Raw genomic sequence first — 23,983 nt, 5'->3', positions numbered from 1 at the left:
ATGAACCCTAGATTAAGAAGCCCTGGTCTAATTTAACTGCCTTTCTTGCTGTTCTTCACACACATTCTATTTCCTTCCTTTGTAGGCTGTGTTTCATGGTTGGGAAGCCCTTCCTCCTCACCTCTACTCTTTATAGATTATTCCAAACAAATATTCAAAAGTCCCTCATATCTTTAAAGACTCAAATGAGGTACCACTTCCTTCATGAAGCTTTCTCCATCCTCCCTCCAACCTACCAATTTGTGACTCCTCACCAATTACATTTTAATTGATTTCATTTGTGGCATTTTCTTTTGTGTATCCACAACATGTACTGTTGTCTGTCCAGAAAGAATGGAAGCTTTTTGACAGCAGGGATCATTTTACATTCTATCTATCTGCAGCTGAAGGTTTATAAATTGATCTGAAACTGAAATTTAGGTCTTTGATTTGTCTCATTCTTTTCTACTTCATTATAAAGTCCACCTAAAGAAAAAGTAATTGAATTAATTAGCCCAGCCTCTAAGGTTATAAAGGTGTTTGTATTATTTAATTTTTGCTAGTGTAGGAAAATGTCTTGTTAAAACTTGAATTCTTATCCTATATTAAAGAAAAGAAGAAAATGAACTTTTAGAGTTCTAGTTCAATAATAATGGAATGTTTACTTTAACTTTTTCCTATTTTAGAATTAGCTTGTCTTATACTTGCTGACTATTTCACTTTAGTTCTGCATGGAGAATTAAAAAAATCTGAATGAGCTCTATGTATGTGCCCATTTCATTTGATGGAAGTGGCATAATTATATTCAAGAGTACGTGAGATCAAGTCTCAGCTTTGATGCTTTTTTAGTTGTATGATCTCAGGCATGCAGTTTTACCTAAACCTATTTTCTAGTCTGTGAAATGGGGGCAATATTGTATGGAAACACAGAATTTGTGAGTTGGAAGGGGCAGGACCGCTGTAGAGGCCAATCTCATTCAATTTGTCCACGTATGAAGAAATTCCCCTAGGGATCTCTCCAGATAAGAAGTGATTTGTAGAGCCAAGTAGAGTGAACCTGTCACCCATAGCAGTAGCTCTCATTGTTGGGAAGTTTTTTTTTTTCCTCACATCAAGCTTGAATTGAATTTTTTCTGCTAAATTTGCCTTTTACTTCAACTGACTCATTTGACAAGGTCTTTCCATCATCATCTGAGTTGTCCTCCTCTGGATGCTGTTCAGTTTATCAAATGTGCTTAAATTGTGATGCCCAAAGGTGAACACATTATTCCAGGTGATAACTGAAGGCAGACTGCACTGCAACTCTCACCTTCCCACTTCTGGAAGCTGAAGCCCTTCTTATTGTAATCCAAGAGACCTCTGACTTTTTTGACTGCTATGTCATTGCTGACTCATCTTGAATCCACTCAGACCTCCAAATCTTTTTCAGAACTGTTGTTTAACCAGGCTTCTAAACTTGATTTTTTTTTTTTGGTATCTAAGTAGAAGACTTTACATTTATCCTCCTTGACTTTCAGTAGAATTAGCCCTTTGAGTTGTGCAGAAAGTACTTTGTATAATTTGAAGTTCTATAGGAATACAGTTTGCTATATTTGTTGTGGAGTACAGTACTATGGTGGATGATGATGTAATGGATACTTTTAGGCAGACCAAGGAAAATGTGTTTGAACAGATTTTCAGCCAAGAAGCTCTTGTAGTTTTGGTCTAGATTCTGGATGGAGATATACCCTCTTGACAACAAATCCCAACCCATCCACTCCTTCTTTGCTATTCTTATTCATGGTAGAATGATGCCAGGTTACAAGGGTATTCATGTACTTTAAGAATATTCTCAAATATTCCTAATTCATCTACGAATAGATTTGTTTTTCTTTTGAGACAAGGTTCTAGAGAACTTGCCTTCTTCTTTACTTAATCTTTGCCCTCTTTTGAGATTTATGTTTACATGTGGATTTTAGAGAACTGGCACAGGTAAGACATATTTCACACCAACATGATCTGATTTACTTGCAATTTTAATTTATACAATTTCAATCTAGTATAATGTGCTCTGAGAATTTTGGATCTCTTTCCAGTAGCTGTTCTGAGCATGTGTTACACAAGTGTTATAAAGCTAAATATCGTGATATTTATGATAAATCAAGATCCAGAGGCTATTCTATGTGTTAGGTAACTAACTGCCTTTTTTTATTTTAAAAAAAGAAAGTGTTGGCTATAAACTCAGAGTTGTGGGGCATTAGAAATGTTAGACTAGTTTTTTCCTTTTCCTTTTTTTTTAAACCCCTACTTTTTGTTAAATTCTTAATCCAGAAGAGTGGTAAAGGCTAGGCAAATAGGGTTAAGTGACTTGCTCAGGGTTATATAGCTGGGAAATGTCTCAAACCCAGGTATTCCTGACTCTAGGCTTGGTACTTTGTTCTCTGAGCTAACTGCCCTGGAAATGTTAGATTAGTTTCTTAGCTATATAATGATAACTTTTTAATGACATTAGAATTATTCTGATTTTTTGGCCATTTCCTTTGGCTATGTTTTTCAGTGTGTAGTTTGCAGTTACATGATCAGTGAAGTGATTGGTAAATGTTAAATATTTATTGTGGATTGGAGAATATTGAAGATTTGCCCCAAAGATCATTAGATTAATGGTGACCACAGTGAATTTTATAGATATTTAACATAAACATATATAAACATATAAACATCATAGGATGTTTCTGTCATGCCCTTGTTTGCCTTTTGAATGTTATTAATCTATTTGATTAACTATCTATTTCAGGGCAAACATGGCTTATTCTTGAAATCATGGAAAAGTTAGTGTTTATATGGCATAATCTTGATAAAATTTTCAAAATTGGTGTTTTTAGTAGCAGTGTATGCAGGAGAAAAAGAATTGATTTGGAGTCAGTTGCCCCAGAATTCAATCCTGGTTCTGACACTGGCTGTATGATCATGGACTGTAAAACATAACTGACAGTCCTTGCATTAGCCACTTCTCAGGGTGATGGTGAGGGAGACAACCTGGTGTTGATAGTAATGGTAAACCAGGTCATTATTTTCTCAGGTGTCCACCACTTGCGGTTAGGGCAGCAGATGTCATCCTCAGCCTTGCTGCAGGTGCCTCTTGGCCAGCTTGTACCTTTTGGTGTGCTTAATGATCTACATTTAATTAGGATGATGCTTACTAAGACTGTAGGTGTCTGTAATAATCCTGGAACTGTTGGAGATAGAGTAAATAAAGGGGAAATGATTTTTCTGTTTTGTTTCAGATCAATGACATAGTGTATTAGGGTAGTTGTTAGTATTGGTGAAATGAGAACTTAAATGCATCAGTCTTATTTAAAATTAAATTCATCCCCTTCCAAAGATTCATTTTTAGAAAGCTTCAAAACTTTAGGACATTGATTTTGGATAATAGTAGAACACATTTATATAACACTATAAAGCTGACAGAGCAATCTGGCAAGGTATGTCATAGGAATATTTTCTGTCCTCATTTTACAGAGGAGAAAATGGAAGGTCAAGAAAATTAAGTGACTTGCCTCTAAGCTCTCAGTGTCAGAATGAGGTGCTGGGAAAATATTTTACTATGGGAATCCCAGTCTGTTTTTATCAAATATGGCCAAGTTAAAATTGCCAAATTTCTGTTTTACCACAAAATCTTTTCATTTTTCTTCATTCTTAAAATAAAAGTCAGGGAGTATAGTAAAATATTTATCTTTTAAAGGAAGTGTACAAAATGTTTTGTCCACATACCAGCTGTATTTTTTCAACTTGATAAATTTAATAGATATTTAATAACTGCCTGGTGTGTGCCAGTAACTATACTAGACCCCAGGATCCTAACATTTATTTTATTTTTTTCTTTATTAAATTTTTTATTTTTAAACTTTTTTCATGTTTTCTCCCTCCCCTCATCCCTCCCCTCTCCTAGAGTTGATAAGCAATTCTACTGGGTTATAAATACACATATGTGTGTGTATACATATACACATACATACATATATATATTATATGCCCAAAGGGCTTTAAAAGACTGCCTGCCTTTTGATCCAGCCATACCACTGCTGGGTTTATACCCCAAAGAGATAATAAGGAAAAAACCTTGTACAAAAATATTTATAGCAGCCATTCTTTGTGGTGGCAAAAAGTTTGAAAATGAGGGGGTGTGCCTTGATTAGGGAATGGCTGAACAAATTGTGGTATCTGTTGGTGATGGAATACTATTGTGCTCAAAAGAATATGAACTGGAGGAATTCCATGTGAACTGGAACGACCTCCAGGAATTGATGTAGAGTGAGAGGAGCAGAACCAGGAGAACTTTTTACACAGAGACTGATAAACTGTGGTACAATCGAATGTAATGGTCTTCTCTACTAGCAGCAATGCAGTGACTCAGGACATTTCTGAGAGGCTTATGAGAAAGAAGCTATCCACATCTACAGAGAAATAACTGTGGGAGCAAAAACACAGAAGAAAAACAACTGCTCGATCACACAGTTTGATGGGGATGTAGAAGATCACCCTAGTGCAAATATTAATAATATGGAAATGGGTCTTGATCAATGATACATGTAAAACCCAGTGGAATTGCCCCTTGGCTAGGGGAGGGGTGAAGGAAGAAGAGAGGGAAAAAACATGAATCATGTAGCCATGGAAAAATATTCTAAATTAATTAATTAAATAAACTAAAAAAATACATATATATTATCACTTGAACCGATTTCCATAGTATTCATTTTTGTAAAAGAGTAATCCTTTAAAACCGAAACCCCAAATCAGCATACCCATATAAACAAGTGGCAAATCATGTGTTTTCTTCTGGATTTCTACTCCCAAAGTTCTTTCTCTAGCTGTGGATAGCATCTTTCTCATAAGTCTCACAGACTTGTCCAGGATCATTGCATTACTGTTAGTAGCAAAGTCAATTACCTCTGATTGTCCCACAATGTTACACTTTCTGTGTATAATGTTCTCCTGGTTCTGCTTATTTCACTTATCATTATTTCATGTAGGTCTTTGCAATTCTTATGAAATCTATCAATTCATCATTCCTTATAGTAATACGTGTGTGTATGTGTGTGTATATGTATATATACACACATATATATTTATATATATATATATATATATTACTCCGTATAGTAATATGATCATCCATATCATGGTAATCCGTGTATGGTAATCCATAAATATAATAATCCAATCCAGTAGTATTCCATAACCATCATATACCATAATTAATGCAGCCATTCCCCAATCCCCTCAGGACATCCCCTCATTATCCAGTTTTTTGCCACCACAAAAAGCCAGCTTTAAATATTTTTGTACAAAAATTATTGCCCAGATTTTTTAATCTCTTTGGGTAGTGGTATTCTAGCTGTATTTAAAAAAATATTTTAGTGTTCTTTATTGATGAAAACTTTTCTTTTAATAACAAATTTCCACAGAAGTTTTACAAGGTCATATTACCCATATTGTTTTCCTCCCTTCTTCCTTCCCCCCCTTCTGGAGCTGATAAGCAATTCAATCTGGATTATACATGTATTATCATACAAAACACATTTCCATACTCATGTAAGTCATATATCCAAATAAAGGAATGATAAATCTTTTGTTTTCATCTGCATTTCTACCTGAACAGTTCTTCCTCTAGAGGTGGATAGCATTCTTTTTCATAAGTCCCACAGAATTGTCCTGGATCATTGTATTGCTGTTAGTAGCAAAGTCTTTTGGTCATCCCACAATATTACTGTTTCTGTGTATAATGTTCTCCTGGTTCTGCTTATTTCATTCTGCATCATTTCAAATAAGTCTTTCAAGCTCTTTCTGAAATCATCCTTTTCATCATTCATTATAGCACAATAGTATTTCATCACCATCATATACCACAATTTGTTCAACCGTTTCCCCAATTGATGGACATCCCTTCAGTTTCCAATTCTTTGCCACCGCAAAATGGGCAGCTATAAATATTTTTGTATAAACAGGCCATTTCCTATTTTTTTTTATCTCTTTGGAATATAAATCCAATAGTGGGCCCAGGTCCAAGAGCATGCATTCTTTTCTAGCTGTTTGAGCATAATTTCAGATTGCCCTCCAGAATGGTTGGATCAGTTCACAACTCCTCCAAAAAATGCATTCGTGTCTCAATTTTGCCACATCCCCTCTAACATTTATCATTTTTCTTTACTGTCAGATTGACCAATCTAATAGGTGAGAAGTGGTTCGCCAGAGTTGTTTTAATTTGCATTTCTCTAATAAAGAGGGATTTAGAACATTTTTTCATATGATGATTGATAGCTTTGATTTCTTAATATAAAACTGCCTATTCATATCCTTTGACCATTTATCAATTGGGGAATGACTTGGATTCTTATAAATTTGACTTAGTTCTTTATATATTTGAGAAATGAGACCTTTATCAGAGAGATTTGCTATAAGATTTTTTTTCCCAGTTGTTTCCCTTCTAATCTTGGTTGCATTGTCCAACTGTATTAATAATGTTAAGGTTACATAAAACTTAAGAAGTTTAATCTTAATGAAATATTTACTAAATTAACTGGTTCCTATCATCATCTCTGTCCTCTTAATTTGTGATTAGTATCTGAAACCTCATTTAGAGTCTTGAGAGTCTCAAATCTTTTAGCTCTTTGGTAGCAAAGATTTTTTTTTTGGCCCTTTAGGTGAGGAGATGAAACATCTTTAATGGTTCATTAACTTGAAAAAATGCTTCAAAGTATTTCTAGCAAGTTTTGTCTGGAAATAGGTAGTCTTAATTTCCGTAAGGATTTCTTACAATACTATATTGAGCATTTTTGCTACATAACCTCAGAGTTCAAGGTCTTAACATGGGTAGAACTTCGTACTAACAAACAGTATAAATTTTTCATTGCTCAAGGATGTTTACTTAAAAACTGAATCTGTATCTAGAAAGGAAGTCTTAGAACAATAGTATCTTCTTTTTGGTTTAATAATAATAAAACACATGTACACCAAACAAAACCCAGGATCCAAAAAAAAGCTTGTAAAATAGGAGGCATGTTAGCATGTTAAAATAATCAAACCTTTTTTCTGTCTAGAAAAACATATAAACCTCTCTTTTTTTCCCCAGATACATATTGTTAGGAAAGCAGGACTATGAAATCATGGAGTCATTCTAGGGGGAATAGTTAAAAATATTAATGCAAAAATAATTATTAGTGTTAAAATTCCTTTTGTATACTTTTTTATTCTTTAAATTTTTTTTAATTAAAAAAAAAGTTTAACCCCTGCCTTCTGTTTTAGACTTGATTCTAAGTATAATTTCCAAGACAGAAGAGTGGTAAGGGCTAGGCCTTTGGGGTTTGAGGCCTTCTGGCTCTCAGTTCCCTAAGCCACCTTGCTATCTCTGAATGATAGTATTTTTTTTTAAACCCTTACCTTCCATCTTGGAATCAATACTGTGTATTGGCTCCAAGGCAGAAGAGTGGTAAGGGCTAGGCAATGGGGGTCGAGTGACTTGCCCAGGGTCACACAACTGGGAAGTGTCTGAGGTCAGATTTGAACGTAGGACCTCCCGTCTCTAGGCCTGGCTCTCAATCCACTGAGCTACCCAGCTGCCCCCTGAATGATAGTATTTTTAAAAGGAACATATGCCCCATAGATGTGCACATACAGCAACAGTAATTTTATAGGAAATATATTTCTCCTCTAAGTGTCTATAAGAACTATATTATATGTGTCTCTGTCTCTGTCTCTCTGTCTCTCTCTCTGTCTCTCTCCCTCACACACACACACACACACACACACACACACACACACACACATCCCCCAAACTTCTCTTTTCCAGGCCAAATTTTGCTAGGTTCTTCAACCTATTATAGTATGATCTGATTTTTCACCTGTTTGTCCTCTGCTAGTTGTCATTGAGCTTGTGCCACTGATGGATTGACATTGGGCTAACTTTTCATGTAAACTTAGTTTACGTTTATGTGTTTAGTTAACTTTATGATTAAATGATTCCATTGGGTAGTTAACAAAATTAAGTCAGTGTTTGTTAAGTGCCCCAGGAAAACACTCAAACAAATAAACTGTGTTTCTCCTTAAGAAGGAATCAATAATAGACAGTACACACAGATAGAGAATAGAATTTGGCAAAAAAAAAAAATATATATATATATATATATATATATATATATAGGCAGGAGTGTGCCTATCCAAGGATCAAAGAATGCTTCATGGAAGATGTAGGAGGAAAAAACAAAAAAGCCAGTGAATCTTTTCTCTCTTGGAATAAGGGGGAAATAACAGTCTCTGGTATGATAATCTATGTAGGCCTGATTAGATAGTTTATGATCCTGTCAATTAGTTTACTAAGTTGTAGGAATCTTGGAGTTAGAATTAATTATTGAATTTTTTTTTCATTTTAGATATGCCATGAAAGATATCTCTAAAACTACAATCGCGTACTTGTTCAATAAATTTATAAAACTTAACATTTTAATCCTATTTTTGCACATTTAATTAAAGGTAAAATTGAGTTAATAGAAAATTCATTAATCTTTGACAAATGAAAAGTTGGGAGTTTTCAAAATAGAGACTTTACTCCTAAATCTCAATTAACACCATGCTCAGATTTGTAACGGAACAGTGACAGACAGGATCATGGACTGTGAGAGCTAAAAGGGCCATTGGATCTCATGGGATTGAAACCCCACATTTCATTGAGGAGGAAACAGGCTAAACAAATGAAGTGCGTAACCCAGAGCCACTCAGATCTTTCAGGTTGGGTCTGGACTTGGCCCACCAGGCTGGGATTCCCAAATAGAGTATTCTTTCTTCTCTTCCACTTCTGCCCCTAACCCATCCTGGCTGCTCATCCTTGATCTGCTCTCTAAAACAGAACAGTTTCTGATGGATGTCACTGGAGAGAATTTCCTAACCTGGAGTTCCATCCAGGTGAAATTTGAACCACTCCCCTCCTCCAGACCAACAATATGCTATTACTTTGGAATTTTGAGTTCTTCTAAAGTCTTAATATGAGCCTTCATCCCTAACTTTCACCCCATCCCTACACATAGATCTGCCCTTTCTGGTGTCATTGGAGGTAAGGGGCAAAGCTGTTTGAGCTGTTGTCCCACCCACAATTACATAGACTGGAAGAAACCCAAGAATAGCCTAGGTGAAGGTGAGGAAAGAGGAAACAGATTTAAGGGAAAAAGTAAGCATTAGACTGATTGCTCTCTAAGCAAGCCACCAAGCAGTCAGATGTCTTCTTTTCAGCATCTCTGTAAAACAGCAGGTACACCAAGAGACATCCAAGAGGTCTAAATTTTCCTTTTAAAAGTTTGAAACAAAAAAGCTTGGTAATAAGCAGAATTGAGTTTGGAAATATTTAACTGTTTTTTGACACACAGTTTGTGCTCACTGTCTTTCACACCATGTATGGTTGTGTGGTGTTGAAACTTCTTTCTCTGATTAATTTCAGTACTCATCTGAGGAGCTGAACAAAAGTGGCAGCTTGTTCCCTTTCGAAATCAATGGTAAGTTCTTCTAAAAGCCCTGGCTGCGAGAGACACTGAGGTAATTGGGGCGCTCAGCAGCCTTTCTGTTGCAAATCAGGTGAAATGGGGGCTGGGACCTGCTGCCATAGAGCCTGCTGCTTTGAGCTGGCCTTGGGACAATACTGAGAATCACTGGTTATTAGTTTTCTGCTTGTGATCTGCTTTGCATAGTAAAAGCTCTTGTAAGATGTTTTTGTTCAATATCATTTGGTATGTCTAAATGTTCTCTTCACATCCCCATCCCCCTTTTCAGACTTTCTCTTGAGGTAGCTGTTAGAAAAATGACAAGCATGACTCACATCTTGGGTTTCATGATACATATATTATAGTCCCTATGGCAGAGGATATCTTTTAGAAGACTTTTTAAATTTTATTTTTTAATATGATTTAAAAGGAGCTAAGAATGAACAGAATACTTGGAAAAGAAATATCTTTTGGTTTGTTTTAAAATGAAGGGAACAGAAATCCTGCTTTGTTGGTATTATTACTAATAAAATTGAAATACTCAATTAGTTTTGGACCTTGATGGCAGGCCCATGATATCAAGTGTAGTTTCAGGAATGGAGTCCATTGCATCAACTTGTACATAGAGAAAGAAGCAAATGTTTTTTGTTTATATTAAAATTCTTAAATAATGTGAGAATTTCTCAGTATTCAAGTTATTTCATTTGGTTACCAATTTTGCAGCCAACTTTGAAAAACTAACAAGAATGGGATTTTTGTTTTATCTTCAGTTTGTCAATTATTTTTACGCATCATTATACAATGTTTAAGAATGGTTGTAGATTATGATGAATACAGTTAAAGAAGCAGTTGGATATAGGCGTCTAAGGTTTGGCCAGTAGATTTAATGCCTCCTTGCCCCCCAATCCCTGCCTTCAAGCCAGAAGATGCTTCTGAAGTTCTTAAAGCTTTGTTTTGGTAGTTATGAGAAATACCAGTTCCGATAAGTAAAAGCTTTGTTTAAACAACTAAAAACTAATGAAAATGAGGGAATGGCACATATTTTTATTTTTGAGTACATTATGTGGATTACCAGTGTCAGGAGGGAAATGTCTGTATTAAAGTTTTAGCTTTCTTTTTAAGAATGGAAGAGAATATTACTGACCATAATATAACATGTTGATAAAAAAAAAAAATTTGACTTGTAAGCAGTTTAATAAAAATGACATGACCTAATAAAAGTTTAGTAAAATTGAATGAAAAAAGGATATAGTTTAGGTATTTTAGTTTGTGTAAGATAATTGTTAACTTAATGAGGAAAAAATAAAAGTTGCTCATCATGTCCTTATAAATGATGATAGATCTAATAGTACCATGGGGTCTTAATGAAAATATTATTATGTATATCTTATGGTAGTCAGTCACCTTCCCATATGGTTCTGGGGAAAGAGCCCTGGAACTGAAGTCACTTTATTATGGATTTGAATAACTATTCTTGAGAATTATTACCTTAAGTGACCTGGGGTTAGGTCACTTAGTTTTCTTTGCCTCAGTCTTCCTCTCTGCAAAATAGCTAAGTGGATGACCTCAAAGATTCTGTAGAGCTATCTAAACTATCTCATGCAACTCTAAGGAAAAATTATTTTCATTTGAAGTAAATTGGTTAAAAATTGAAATGGATCATAATAAGTCTTTATTTTAGGATAGGGTAAAATAAGATTGGTTTCATTTCTTGACGCTATTAAAAAACAGCAATTCCCAGGGGCCTGACTTAAAAAGTCAGGAAACAACCTATTTGGGTTTTATGTGTTGTTAGTATTTTTAGTAGTAAAAATGCTGTCTTGCCAGTTAAAGCTACTAAGAAGTCGAGTCACTGTTTGAAAGATGATAGTTAAATGGAGATTGGTTAAATGTCTCTTCTGAAGTATTGTACAGATCCATCATTGCTCGTGTCTGTGTAATTACACATAGGATTCTTCTTGGTAGCTAATATACTAAGTTCAGTTCAAAACTGGAATTCCAATAAATATCTAATTGAAAACTGGTGAGGAGTGCTAGTTGTTATTAGCCTTTTAGTTTTTAGTTTTACTTCCCAAAGAGCCTGGTCCTGTGTTGTTCTGTTGTTTAATTCATTTTGCAATGGTATCTTTGCACTCAATTCCTGATAATTAGCATTTTCTTCTTGTCCCACTTCCTTTCTGATCTATGTCCTTCCCTGTTTCCTTCAGTAGAAGAAAACCCTTGGAAGGTGTTGAATGGAGGATGTCCAATTCGAACTGAAGTGACCAAGGTTTCAGCTTTCCCTTTCTCATCATGCCCATTTAGTTCAGCAAACATGTGTCTCCAGTGGCAGCAAGAATCTCCCAGCCCATCGATGGTGTCGGGATGGATCAGTGAACTCAACCTGAATGAAAACTCTGGGCAGCCTCTGGCCCCACCTCCCAAACGACACTGTCGATCCCTGTCAGAGCCCGATGAGCTGGCTCGCTGCCGGTCCCCATGGAAACCTGGCAGTTCCAAGGTCTGGACTCCCGTTTCCAAGAGACGATGCAACAGCGGCGGCAGTGCCACCTTGCAGCGCTGCAACAGTAGCGGCAGTGCCACCCTGCAGAGAAGTACCAGCATCAGCCTGCCCCAGAGTGTCCTGCCGCTCCAGAATGTGTTCCCTGTTACTGGCTTCCACACATCTCCGGTGCCCAGGCCTTCCTCCGCCAGCAGTGGCTTTGTGGACAGCAGTGAGGGCAGCACCAGCTCAAGCATCCGCTGGAATTCTGCTGGACCTTGTGATTTTAACCCCAGGCGTCGCCTCTCTCTCTCTCAGGAGCACATTCCCGAGGCGGGGAACCTCTTGCCTTCAGCTAATAGCACTCCCACGTCTACGCCAGAGCTTAGCCGGCGCCAAGGCTTGTTGAGATGCCGCTCACAGCCTTGTGTACTGAATGAAAAGAAAAGCCGACTAAAGCGAAGACGAGAAGAAGATGTGCGATGGAATCGTCCATCTTTAGACTTTTTAAAAATGACACGGGTGAGATTTTTATTTTGTTTGGTAGGGCTTGAGCACCTTTTTGGCATGGGATGTGTTTTCTACTTAGCAGAGGGTGATTTTTAGAGAGGGAGAGTTTTTTTAGTGGGCTATGGATGCAACTTAGATCTTGGTGTATAAAACTTTGGGGAGCTTATTCTTTTAATTACCTGTTTGAGATTTCTCTTTGGTAGCAGATCCTTTTTTAGTGCTTCAAGTATGTAGAGGACCTAGTTGTTGGAATACTTTAATTTTGGAGTATTCAGAAGTGGTAGTTATTTGTTGATTGAACTAGTAAGACTACAATCAAAACTGCAAAACTTCTCCTTTTCTTATGTTTCTCCTCTGACATTTTTTTTTTAAGTCAATGAATAGGTAAGATTCATAGGCTTCAGTTTAATGGAGGGAACTCCTTAATGTTTCTGACAAAGCAGATCAGTAGCTCATCTGCAATTTCTAATCTTAAGAGAGTCATCAGGAGCCCATAGATGAATTTGTACATGGTGACAAAGGGAGTGTGTGTCAGAGTTGGAACTTGAACCCATGTGTTCCTGATTGCACAACTGACCTACTATACATACTGCCTCTTCCAACAAATAATGAACTCCAAACATAATACTTGTTGTTGCCATATGCTTGGACATATTCATTTAATATTCATAATTCATTTAATTTAGATCTTGTTAGTTGGTTTGCTTTAATAGTTGATTAGGGGAGGAAGTTATTGGAAAAGAAGAAATACTAAATTAAACCATTTTAAAATAATGTTAAAATATTGTTTATTCTCTTTATTTATAAGATTATGGTTAGAAATCTGATTCAAACCTCTCTAATCACCTATTTATTGCCTCTATTTTTGCTCTGACTGTTATGGCTGGAATCCCCTCCCTCCTCACCTCTGCCTTGAACTTGAAAACCCTGGTTTCCTTCAGCTCAGCTCTAGCCACACCTACTCTCTCAGCTGTTAGGGCTCCCCTTCACAAAGCTACCTTGTTTATTCCTGTGCATGCATATGCACACCCATATGTATATATACACACATACATATATATCAAATAATATGTATATTTTATGCAAGTATTTATGTGTCTTATAAATATATCTGTATTTAGACACACTTAACACAATGTCTCTTCCATTAGAATGTAAGCTTCTTGAGGGCAGTGATCTTTAGCACTTTAAATAAAGGCTTGTTAATTGGCCAGAGGGCAGCTAGGTGGCTCAATGGATAGAGTGCTGAGCATGGAATCAGGAATACCTAAGTTCAAATTCAGCCTTGGACATTTTCTAACTCTGTGACCCTAGCCAGTCATTTAACCCTATTTGTCTCAATTTCTCCTGTAAAAGGAGCTCAAAAAGGAAATGATAAACCTCTCAAGTATCTTTGCAAGAAAACTCCAAGTGAGGTTATGTAGAGTTGGGCACAACTGAACAAATTAACCCCAAGATAGGTGATGACTAGCTAGATAATGAAATTCATGGTAGTAGAAGCTTAACTAAAGATAGATTTCTGACAGATTACAGAAGGTTTTAAAACTCTAACTTCTATAACATGTCTATTGCATGAAATGAAGAAAATCCAAATTGTTTGCAGAGAGATGCTTCTGCCTCTTTGGGAGGGAGTCATCATCTGTAACACAAATACCTCTTTCTATTACATGTGCCACTGGAGGACATTGTCAGGTTCCTTACTCAGCCTTTCAATTTTACTTCCTGCAGGTAATTCATAGAGTTGACCAGGTTGTTGTGGGGGAGGAGTGGTGGTTTGGAGATGGACTCCACAGGGCCTGTAGAAAGGCCCCTCTGCTCAACTGCCCTGTGTGTATTCCTGATTTCTCATATGACCATGTTCTCAGAGCTGTCTTCATCCTCTGTGTGTGCCTTGTCTACATAGTCATTGTTGATTATGAATCCCTTTGGGCAAGACCTAGTTTGTGCAACATTGTTGTTGAATTTTTTATTTTATTTTTTATTTTTATTTTAGGGGATGTCTCTAGAACACTAATGAGAACTTTGGAGACCAAAAGAAAGTTCTTGCTATGGAAATTTAAACACTTTTCTTTGGAAAATCATATGATTTCTCTTGCTTTTAGCAAATTAAAAATGTTAATGGTATTGTTAAAAAATATTCTGTAGAGTTCAGTTTAGTCTGGGACCAAATATATAGCATTTCGATTCAGAAAGATATTGTTCTTCAAAGATGAAAATGAGTAAAAGAGCTCAGTAGTTTACATATAACCTTAATTGTGAAGGCTTCAGTATCAATTATGTAAAAGGAGCAAATGATGAATTGTTATTAGAAACCCTGATGTCTAGACTGGATAACCAAGTGTAGGAGATTAAGTAGGTATATTGAAATATTTAGCCAAAGTTCTAATGGGCTGAATTGCTGAGGCATCTCTTTTTTTTTTTTTATAGAAATAGAGAATAACCCTGGCATAAATAGGGGCCTAAGGGGCCTAGATTGGGGAAGTTACATCTGGGAGGGGGATATTCCTTAACAAAAGGGTTGTTGCCATGATCTAGAGAGAAAGGACTTAGGATTTTTCAAGGGAAAAGAAAAATCGCCAATTTTCTTCCTTTTACTGTCTTTCCCATTTCTGTCTTGTCCATTCTTTTTTTTTTTTCTATGCAGGCAGGTAGTTAGGAGAATAGCAAAGAATGCTAGTTTGGTTGTACTTGAGTACACAAACAACTAACAAACCTCAGTAAAATAAAGTTCTCTTTCTGTCACTCAGAGAATGTTTAACACACTAGATTTCAGTCCTAACTTTCCATTCTGTTTCTGGTTGAACACAGTAGCAGTAAGTGTCTGATCAAGGTTTGTTAAATTGTATAAGTGAAGGCTACCTGCTGATCTAAGATCAATTGTATACCACCCTAACTGGACTCATTGAGAGCAGTCATTTGTATCCAGTAATGTCAGAGATCAAACTGTTAATTATTGGGGGGCATTGTCTTATGGACAGGACTTAGATGTTTGGTGCCCTAGGATGTGGTTTATATAGAATTTTATTGTGGTACCGTGGTAAAGAGAAACATGGTAATTATAGTAAAACTCAACTTTGTTAAACAATAAAGCTAGTAATAAAAATAAGGTTGTATTCACAGCACCTCAGTAACAATGTACTTTATGTTTAATTATTAATTTGAACTACAAATTAAAAATCTGAAATTCAAAAGAAGTTGGATTTCCTTAATTTTCTCTAGGTTTTTCCCTTTGATATATTCTTGAATAGAATAGTTACAGATTTATGTAAAAATCATGGCTCTAAAAATAAGAACACATAATATGTATCTTGTGTGCTCCCATTTATAGAGTTCTCTAGTCTGACTTCTCTGGACTGCCACCAAGTATGTATCTCCTTAGCTGAGTTCCAGTGGATCAAAAACTATGCCAATAGCTAATTTTAGAAGAAAGTTTCTTATGATTGGTTGATGTAGTTGGTAGAGTATCTTGATGCCATTCATCTCAAATAACTTTTAAGATATGCTAATTTAAAAAATATATTCTTGTATAAATAAATGAGACTGTCTTTGCCTAGTAACATAGTTTTTAATAACAATAGCTAGTTTTTTTACATAGTGCTTTAAGGTTTGCAAATTTTATGGGTTTTTTTGGACAATTATTATTTTTCTCATTTTACAGATGAGGAAATTTAGGCTGAGAGGTGAGTTGACTTGTCCAAAGCCACATAGTAAATGTCTGAGAGGATTTGAACTCCATTCAGTTGAGTGTTTTTGTGTATGTGAAAGAATACTTGATTTAGGACCTGGGGTCAATTCCTGCCTCTGTCACTTAGTTGCTTTTTGACTATGAACATGTAACATCTCTTTTGAGACTTAGTTTCCTTTTTCACAAAATGTGAGGATTAAACTATGACTTCCAGGGTACCTTCTGTTTCCAAATTCATGGCCTTATAATCCAAGGAGCATTTGATTTTGATATTTTAAAATATTACATAAGTATTGGTCTTTAAGAGAAGACATTTGCTTGAACTACTTCAAGTAGTTATGGCAAATCTTTCTTTACTTGGACAGTTTTTTGAAATCTGAAGATTTCTTCCTCCTACACATAATAAAAATGTGTACGGAAATGGACTAGGAAGTGTTACAAGGAACACAAAAATCAGATTGTCTCAGACTTGAGAGAACATAATATACAGTCCTCATAGCTTGAGGTGATATTAAATACTGAAATCCTTTTTGTTTAGGATTCACCCATAACTTAGTGTTGTGGAAGTAGAGAAAATAGCCTGAATCCTTTCATGGAAAATCTTCACATACACCTTCAGGTGAATGTACAAGTTACCTTTATGGAGAGAGGCAGGACTCTTGTCAATGTAACGAAAAACCTGATTTTTTTCTAAACAAGTGTGACATTGAGCTTTGTTCCTGACCATGACTGTGGGCAATTGAAAGAGCTTCGGCTATAGAGTCGTGGCCTGAATTCCCATTCTGGCTCTACTGGTCTGCAGGCAGATCACCTTATAATTACTGATATGGAAAAAGCATTGGAAGGTTACACAGTGCTCTCTGTACATGACAGCATTTGAGTGCCTCTGCTCTGGGCCTCAGTTTTCTCATCTTTAAAAGGGGGGGTGAGGGGGAATGAACTTAGATGCTCTCTAAGAGCCTCTTTCTATTTAAGTCTTAGGAGCTTTATATAGAAATGACTCTTCCCTTTGGTAACTTCATCTAGCCCTGTTTCTTTAATTATCCTCTATGCATATTACTTTCCAGTCTATATACATGACTGACTTCTCACCTGAGCCTTAGCCCTGAATTCCCAAGTTTCCTGCTAGTCCTGGAAGTTGTGTACAGTCAGTGATCCTGAGGCCAGGAAGACCTGAGTCCATATATGACTCCAGACATTTTCTAGCTGTGTGATGATGGGCAAGTCACCTCACCTCTGTTTGCCTCAGTTTCCTCATCTATAAAATGGGGATTAAAAAATAGCACCTACCTTCTAAAGCTATTGTGAGCACCAAATATTGTAATATCTTTTAAGCATTTAGCTTTGAGTGGCACATTTTTGGGGGCAAATAATAGGTGCCATATAAATGCTTACTCTCTTCCCTTCCTCCTCCCTATTAGCACCTCATATTTAGCTGCCCCAAGCTAAACCAGCTTGCCTTCTACCTTCATTGTTTTTTCCTGTTGACATTTTCTCACTCATCTAGGCTCAAAATGTCTTGTCTCTTCTTTCACCTAATCACCTAATCCAATCAATTGCCAAGTCCTCTCCATTTTTACCTCTACATTATAATTAGGTTCGGACCCTAATTTTCCTTTTAACTCTGCCATCACCAGCGTTCAGACCCTCTTTTGGGCCCTTGTAATAATCCCTGACCTGCTGTCTCTACCAGTTTGTCTTTCTTTCACAAAGCTGCCAAATTAGTCTTCAGACTTAACTCCCCAACCAGAAAGTTTTCTAGCTTCCCTTTATCTGGCTTAATCCCATATGCCCAGCTTATTTCTAGAACTTTTCTACAGAATTACTGTAGGTCTGAGCAAATAAATGGAAAAATAAAAACTTAAGTGCCAGTTGTATTCCAGGCACTGTGTTAATAATAAGGAATATATATATATATATTTTTAAACCCTTACCTTCTGTCTTGGAGTCAATATGGCTCCATGGCAGAAGAGTGGTAAGGGCTAGGCAATGGGGGTCAAGTGACTTGCCCAGGGTCACACAGCTGGAAAGTGTTTGAGGCCAGATTTGAACCTAGGACCTTCCATCTCTAGGCCTGGCTCTCAATCCACTGAGTTACCCAGCTGCTCCCTAATAATAAGGAATATAGATTTTAGCCAAACAAGACTAGCCCTAGCTCTTCCCTGATCCTGTTTTACAGTCTCCTGATTCCATTCTAAGATATTCCTACTTGGTACTCTGTGACTCCCAACATACGTTGAACAGTTTATTTCTTTCATGTCTCACATCTATTATAAAACTCCCTTGACTAAAGTGATCTTTTTCTTATATTTTTTTATGGTACTTAGTCTAGATTTCACTTTTGCTGCCATTGAAATCCAACTTGTATGTGTTTTATTCCTCCACCTTAATAGATTATCAACTCCTCAAGGGAAGGCACTATCTGTGATGATCAGTATCCTAGCATTCAAGGTTATCTGCTCTTTGGTTCCAGCCTTCCTTTCTGGCCTTTCCTCTCCCTGCTCCCTTTCAGGTACTGTTCATTACAGTCAGATGGGTCTGCTTATCCTCGTTACACCCCCACACCCCCCCATTCCTGTCACACTTTCTCCTGTCTTCATGCCTCTTGCTTAAGTAGTCTCAAGTTTCTGAAACAAACTCTGCTTCTCTTTTCATTCTCTAAGACTACCTCTTGGAATCCCTTCTCTCCCTCCCTTTAAGGTTCAACTTGGGTAGCTGTCTCCTTTCTCCTGAAAGGAATCCTTCCCTCTGTGGCATTTAAAAGTGTGGATGCTATAAACTGTAATAATTAAAATGGTTGAGGATCATAAACTGTAGTGAGTTAAAATAGTGGAAGACTTAAATTGTAGTAGATATAAGAGTGGGTGAGTAAATTGTGACCGCAGAAAATATGTTTTCACTACAGTGTCTTGTTTTTAAATCAAATATAAGGTGGTCGCCAGGGAAATGTTCCCAATTATTCAAATATACCCAAGTCAGCTGGGTTTTATAGAGAATTTAATTAATAATACAATGAGGAATCAAAGAAAGAGAGAAAGAGAGAGAAAAAGGAAATAAATGAGAAAAGAATAGGCCGGCCCAGGCAGCCCTGGCCAACCCAGGCCTAAGCCCTAAAAGAAAAGATCAGTCAGTCCTAATCACTCACCATAAGATCTGTTCAAGCAAGGATTCAGGGGGACAGAGTCTCCCCAGAGGGAGTTCTAGCCAGAGTCAGCCTCCCTTGAGAGACCTCCTTAGAAATTGTCTCTCAAGAGACTAATCCAGAGATCCTGTTTTTCAGCTTTTCCTTTCCTTATAAAGGGAAATTTTTCCTTTGTCACCTCCCCTAAATTCTTACATCTACCAATCACAGTAGACGTTTTTCAAAGGACAGACCATTCTTAGTCCACACCTAAGAAGGTGTGGATTTTTGAGTAATTCACACCAGGAAAGCTCTGAGTAAGTTTCCCAGTTCTTTGTTCCTTGTAAATTCACAAGTTGCTTGACCTTTATGGGTACTTAGCAACCTTTTGTATTAGTTCTAAAAATAGGCATGGCTTAAGTATGGGTTTAAGTACTCTTCATTGTTCAGCAAGGAGTTTTCTCCCCTAAAGCAGGCTTAAGTATGGGTGGAGTAGAGGTCTTCACATTTCTGATCTAAGTAGAGTTCTCACATTTTAGATCAAAGTAGCTTCACTGTTTAAAATGGGGAATAGTCCCAATGGGGAATTTTTTAACATTCACAAGTCTGAGAAATTTCAAGATTCACATCCCCCCTGATGATCATTGGGAGACTAGTCTCCCCATTAATCATTTAACATAATTATTTTGTAGTTCTAAATGCACTTCTAACTATAGATATACACAATATTCAATTTTCTAAGAGAAATTAGAATAGTGAGAGAGGAAATAGAAAAGAAAAGAAAGCAAAACCAATGTTTTGCTGGGTGCATTGACAGAAAGCCAAATTAGGGGTAGTCCCTTTTGGCATAAATGTGTACATTTACAATAAATGTTCGATCAAAGTTTAGTTCAATTAATCATATCCAAAGTTCATTCTTGATCTTCTTGATGAAGTGTAGGTTTTCCAGCATCTTTCTGCAACAATTCATTTTCTGGATTTAGGAGTTGTCAAACTTCTTTCTTGAGGATCTTTTTTCGAACAAAATTCAGTGTCTTGGATTTTTATAACAATACAATCTCAAACAAAAAAATCAAAAATTCTTAGATTTTAAATTAAAATACACCTCTACAGATTTCTCATAGTACTTCATCCAAAGTTCCCCTTTGCATTTCTCCTACTCTTTCCTTATATTTTATTTTATTTTTTTAAATTTTATAATATTTTATTTGATCATTTCCAAGCATTATTTGTTAAAGACAAAGATAATTTTCTTTTCCTCCCCCCCACCCCCCATAGCCGATGTGTGATTCCACTGGGTATCACATGTGTTCTTGATTTGAACCCATTGCCATGTTGTTAATATTTGCATTAGAGTTTTGTTTAGAGTCTCTCCTCTGTCATGTCCCCTCAACCTCTGTAGTCAGGCAGTTGCTTTTCCTCGGTGTTTCTACTCCCACAGTTTATCCTCTGCTTATGAATAGTGTTTTTTCTCCTAGATCCCTGCAGATTGTTCAGGGACATTACACCGCCCCTAATGGAGAAGTCCATTATGTTCGATTATACCAGAGTGTATTAGTCTCTGTGTACAATGTTCTCCTGGTTCTGCTCCTTTCGCTCTGCATCACTTCCTGGAGGTTGTTCCAGTCTCCATGGAATTCCTCCACTTTATTATTCCTTCCTTATATTTTAGATATTCACAAACATGTCTTTATTAGCTTGTAAGGCCTTCAGAAGTTCAGTTAAAATGAACAACTGAGTTCAGTTAACATACAAGTCCTTGTCCTTGGCATTAGAAATACAATGATGAAGTGAGTCACTGCTTTCATTCACTTCTTCTCTTCCCTACTACCCTTTTTGCCACTCTTTCTTTTAAAGATAAGAAAAATGGAGACCCAGAGATTGTGAAAATGAGATCATATATATAAAGTACTTTGCAATTGTATGGCATGCATGTATGTGAGAGTGGTTGAATGCCAGATGTTCGACTTCAGGGAATCAAAGATTGAGAGAAAAAAATCTATCCACTCTTTACCTCTGACATTTCTCTAATGCATAATGGTGAAGGGAAAATTCTACCTTTCTGGCTAAAAGTGACTCCCCCCCCCCTCCTCCCCCTCCCATCCTCACACTGAATTCTCATTGTGTTTTGAGTTCCTAGTGCAGATAATTAACTAAAGATCTGGAACCAAGTAGGACTTTTGAAAATTAAAAGACAGGATAACATTTATAACATGATGTTTAGAATTGGAAAAGTAGTACTAGTTGATGTGTTGGAGTTTTTGTTACTAAGAGATTCAAACTACTGGAAATGTTTGGAAGGCTTTTGGATATACATTCCTTTCTCTATAGGATTAATAAAGTATATATGTTTTATCAAGGTCAGGAGGTCAGTACAGGTCAATGTTAATTTGCAGGGGCCATTGCTATTTAAATGGGCAGGTTCCCATGTTAGTATTTCAATATGATAGTCTGTACTGTAAACTGTTGTCTAAATTGATTGGGATAAATCACTGCTGACAGGCTTATTCACCAGTTTATTCTTTCAGCCTTTATTGGGTATCTGCTTTATACAATGTGCCACTGGGGATGAATACATGGAGGAATAAGCAGCCACAGCCTTGGCTATCCTGGAGCCTTTATATTCTAGTAAGGAAGTCGGTTATTTTAGAACAAATGTTGATCACTGTAAAATGGAAATTACAAAGAGAGGTTACAAAGGGCCCTGGTAGTTAGAGAAGAGTTTCCTTACGGAGGAGGGTTCATCTTGGACAAAATGAATTTGTTTGAACTAGTCAATGCGAACTCTTTGAGAATAAGGTTTATTACATTTTTTTGGCATGATAGCCCCAGTGCTTTGCACCTAGAAGGGATCAGTAAATATTATTTTGAATTGAATTAGATTAATCTAATGGTTTTGTTGCTGTTTTGTTTGTTGGTAATCAGTTCTCACTTTCATGAGTGCTTCTTTCTTGGGTCACAACTTAAATTGGAGTTCCTGTCTTCACTAACACATTTATATAGCATTCTCTCCGCACAGTGACATTTACCTGCTGATAAAATGAGTTTATTTTTCACCTTCTTTTCAAGTTCCGTGGTTACTAGCAGGCAGGTCACCAGTGACTTCCCTGTTTCAGGAAACAAGAAGTTTGAAGAATGGTGTTTCTTTGTCATCACTTAGGTTCATGGAGTAGTTTCATTTTAGCTGTCAGTGATAAGTGATGTGATTAGTACTTTGCTTTGGAATTAAAGAGAGTAGAAATAATAGCATAAGAATTAGTGGGTTGGGGGCAGCTATAGATGGCTTAGTGGATTGAGAGTCAGGCTTAGAGACAGGAGGTCCTGGATTCAGATTTGACCTCAGATACTTCCTAGCTGTTTGACCCTTGGCAAATCATTAAAACCCCATTGCCTTACTGCTCTCTTGCCTTGGAACCAATACACCATATTAATTCTAAAATAAAAAAGAAAGAATTTATAGGTTGTCTTGATTTTTAAAAAAGTTCATATTCTAAGATCTAATTTCTGATCTATTTAATATTTGTTCAGGACCTTAAATTTACAATTCTTAAATTTTTTTAGTTTGTGGGTATTATACGAGCAGCCTGTAATCATTCTTACTGAGCAACACATTTTATGTGGTTTGAACTTTAGTTGTCAAGGATGGGCCAATGTCCATTTATGTGTGAAATAACCTTGTATTTTGAATAGTTCTTTTATTGTCTGTCTTAAATAATAGTAAATTTGAATTCCTATTGGCTAAGGATTATAATAGTACATGCAGTTTTATGATCTGAAGTTTTAGAACGAGAACTTGAAAAGCTCTGAGAACTGATACTAACTGGTGTTGTATCTTTTGGTACTGTGACAAGAATGTGTAGGACCTAGTGAACAGATCTGGATTCAAATCCCAATGACACTCCCTGGGTAACTATGGGCGGTTCATTCCACCCCATTGAGCTTTCTTTTCCTCACTGTAAGAAAAGGATTTTCAAGAGATCCAAGGAAGTAAAGTTACCCAGCCAGCTAGTGTCCAAAATTAGAACCTGAGATCCCTAATGATCTTTTAAAAGACACTGTACTTCTGCTGAAGGTATCAGGAAAACTGAAACCATAAATTACTTAATAATACCATTCTAAGTTTAAAGTAAATTAATAATTTTGCTTTGGTACAGGTGAAGTACCCCAGAATTCTTGTATCAGAAATGGGTATATTTGTTTTTAAGTACCATCTTGTGTGTCCAATAACAGTATGACATTTAAAACACCTTTTTCTTTGGAGAATTTGCCTGAGTCATTTCCTTGCTACCACTTTTCTTTAATCATAAATTTTGATGGGTAGGATTTGTTGGAGTGGATGTTTTATTTTCATTGTCTATAGTAGATAGACTCTGGAAAAGGAACCTATAAATTAACTCATTTAAAATGTACTCTTGAAGCTTGGCTTAGAGAGATCTGTGATGAATCTTTAGGTTACATAGTATGTATGCCCAGTGGAGTAGTTTGACTTCAAATGTAAGTAGCTCAGTTTTTTTTTTCTTTTTTAATGTACATATTCTGACTTTAAATAGATTTTATTACTAAGTAGGTCATCCTACTTTGTGTTGAGGAGTGTTCAGTAACTCCTCATAACTTCAGCAACTATTTTGGAGAGGGAAACAGGACTGATTTTGTGTGCCTTTCTCAAATCTGTGGCAAAAAACTTTTGAATTTTTCAAAGTATA

General features: G+C 36.4%; 1 protein-coding gene across 2 annotated transcripts in view; it reads left to right on the top strand.

The window, feature by feature from the left end:
• The window catches only part of FAM53A (family with sequence similarity 53 member A), a 79,673-nt gene that overhangs the window by 5,617 nt on the left and 50,073 nt on the right, over window positions 1-23,983 (top strand). The window contains exons 2-3 of one of the 2 annotated variants that reach the window (XM_056802293.1): window positions 9,443-9,497; window positions 11,693-12,486. In XM_056802293.1, coding sequence (XP_056658271.1) covers window positions 9,443-9,497; window positions 11,693-12,486 — 849 coding nt within the window. Of the gene's footprint in view, window positions 1-9,442; window positions 9,498-11,689; window positions 12,487-23,983 lie in introns of both variants that reach the window. The other variant, XM_007496864.3, reaches the window with a different exon arrangement.

This window comes from Monodelphis domestica, chromosome 6, assembly GCF_027887165.1.
Source record: "Monodelphis domestica isolate mMonDom1 chromosome 6, mMonDom1.pri, whole genome shotgun sequence".
Taxonomy (NCBI): Eukaryota; Metazoa; Chordata; class Mammalia; order Didelphimorphia; family Didelphidae; genus Monodelphis; species Monodelphis domestica.
This window is presented reverse-complemented; position numbering and strand designations above follow the sequence as displayed.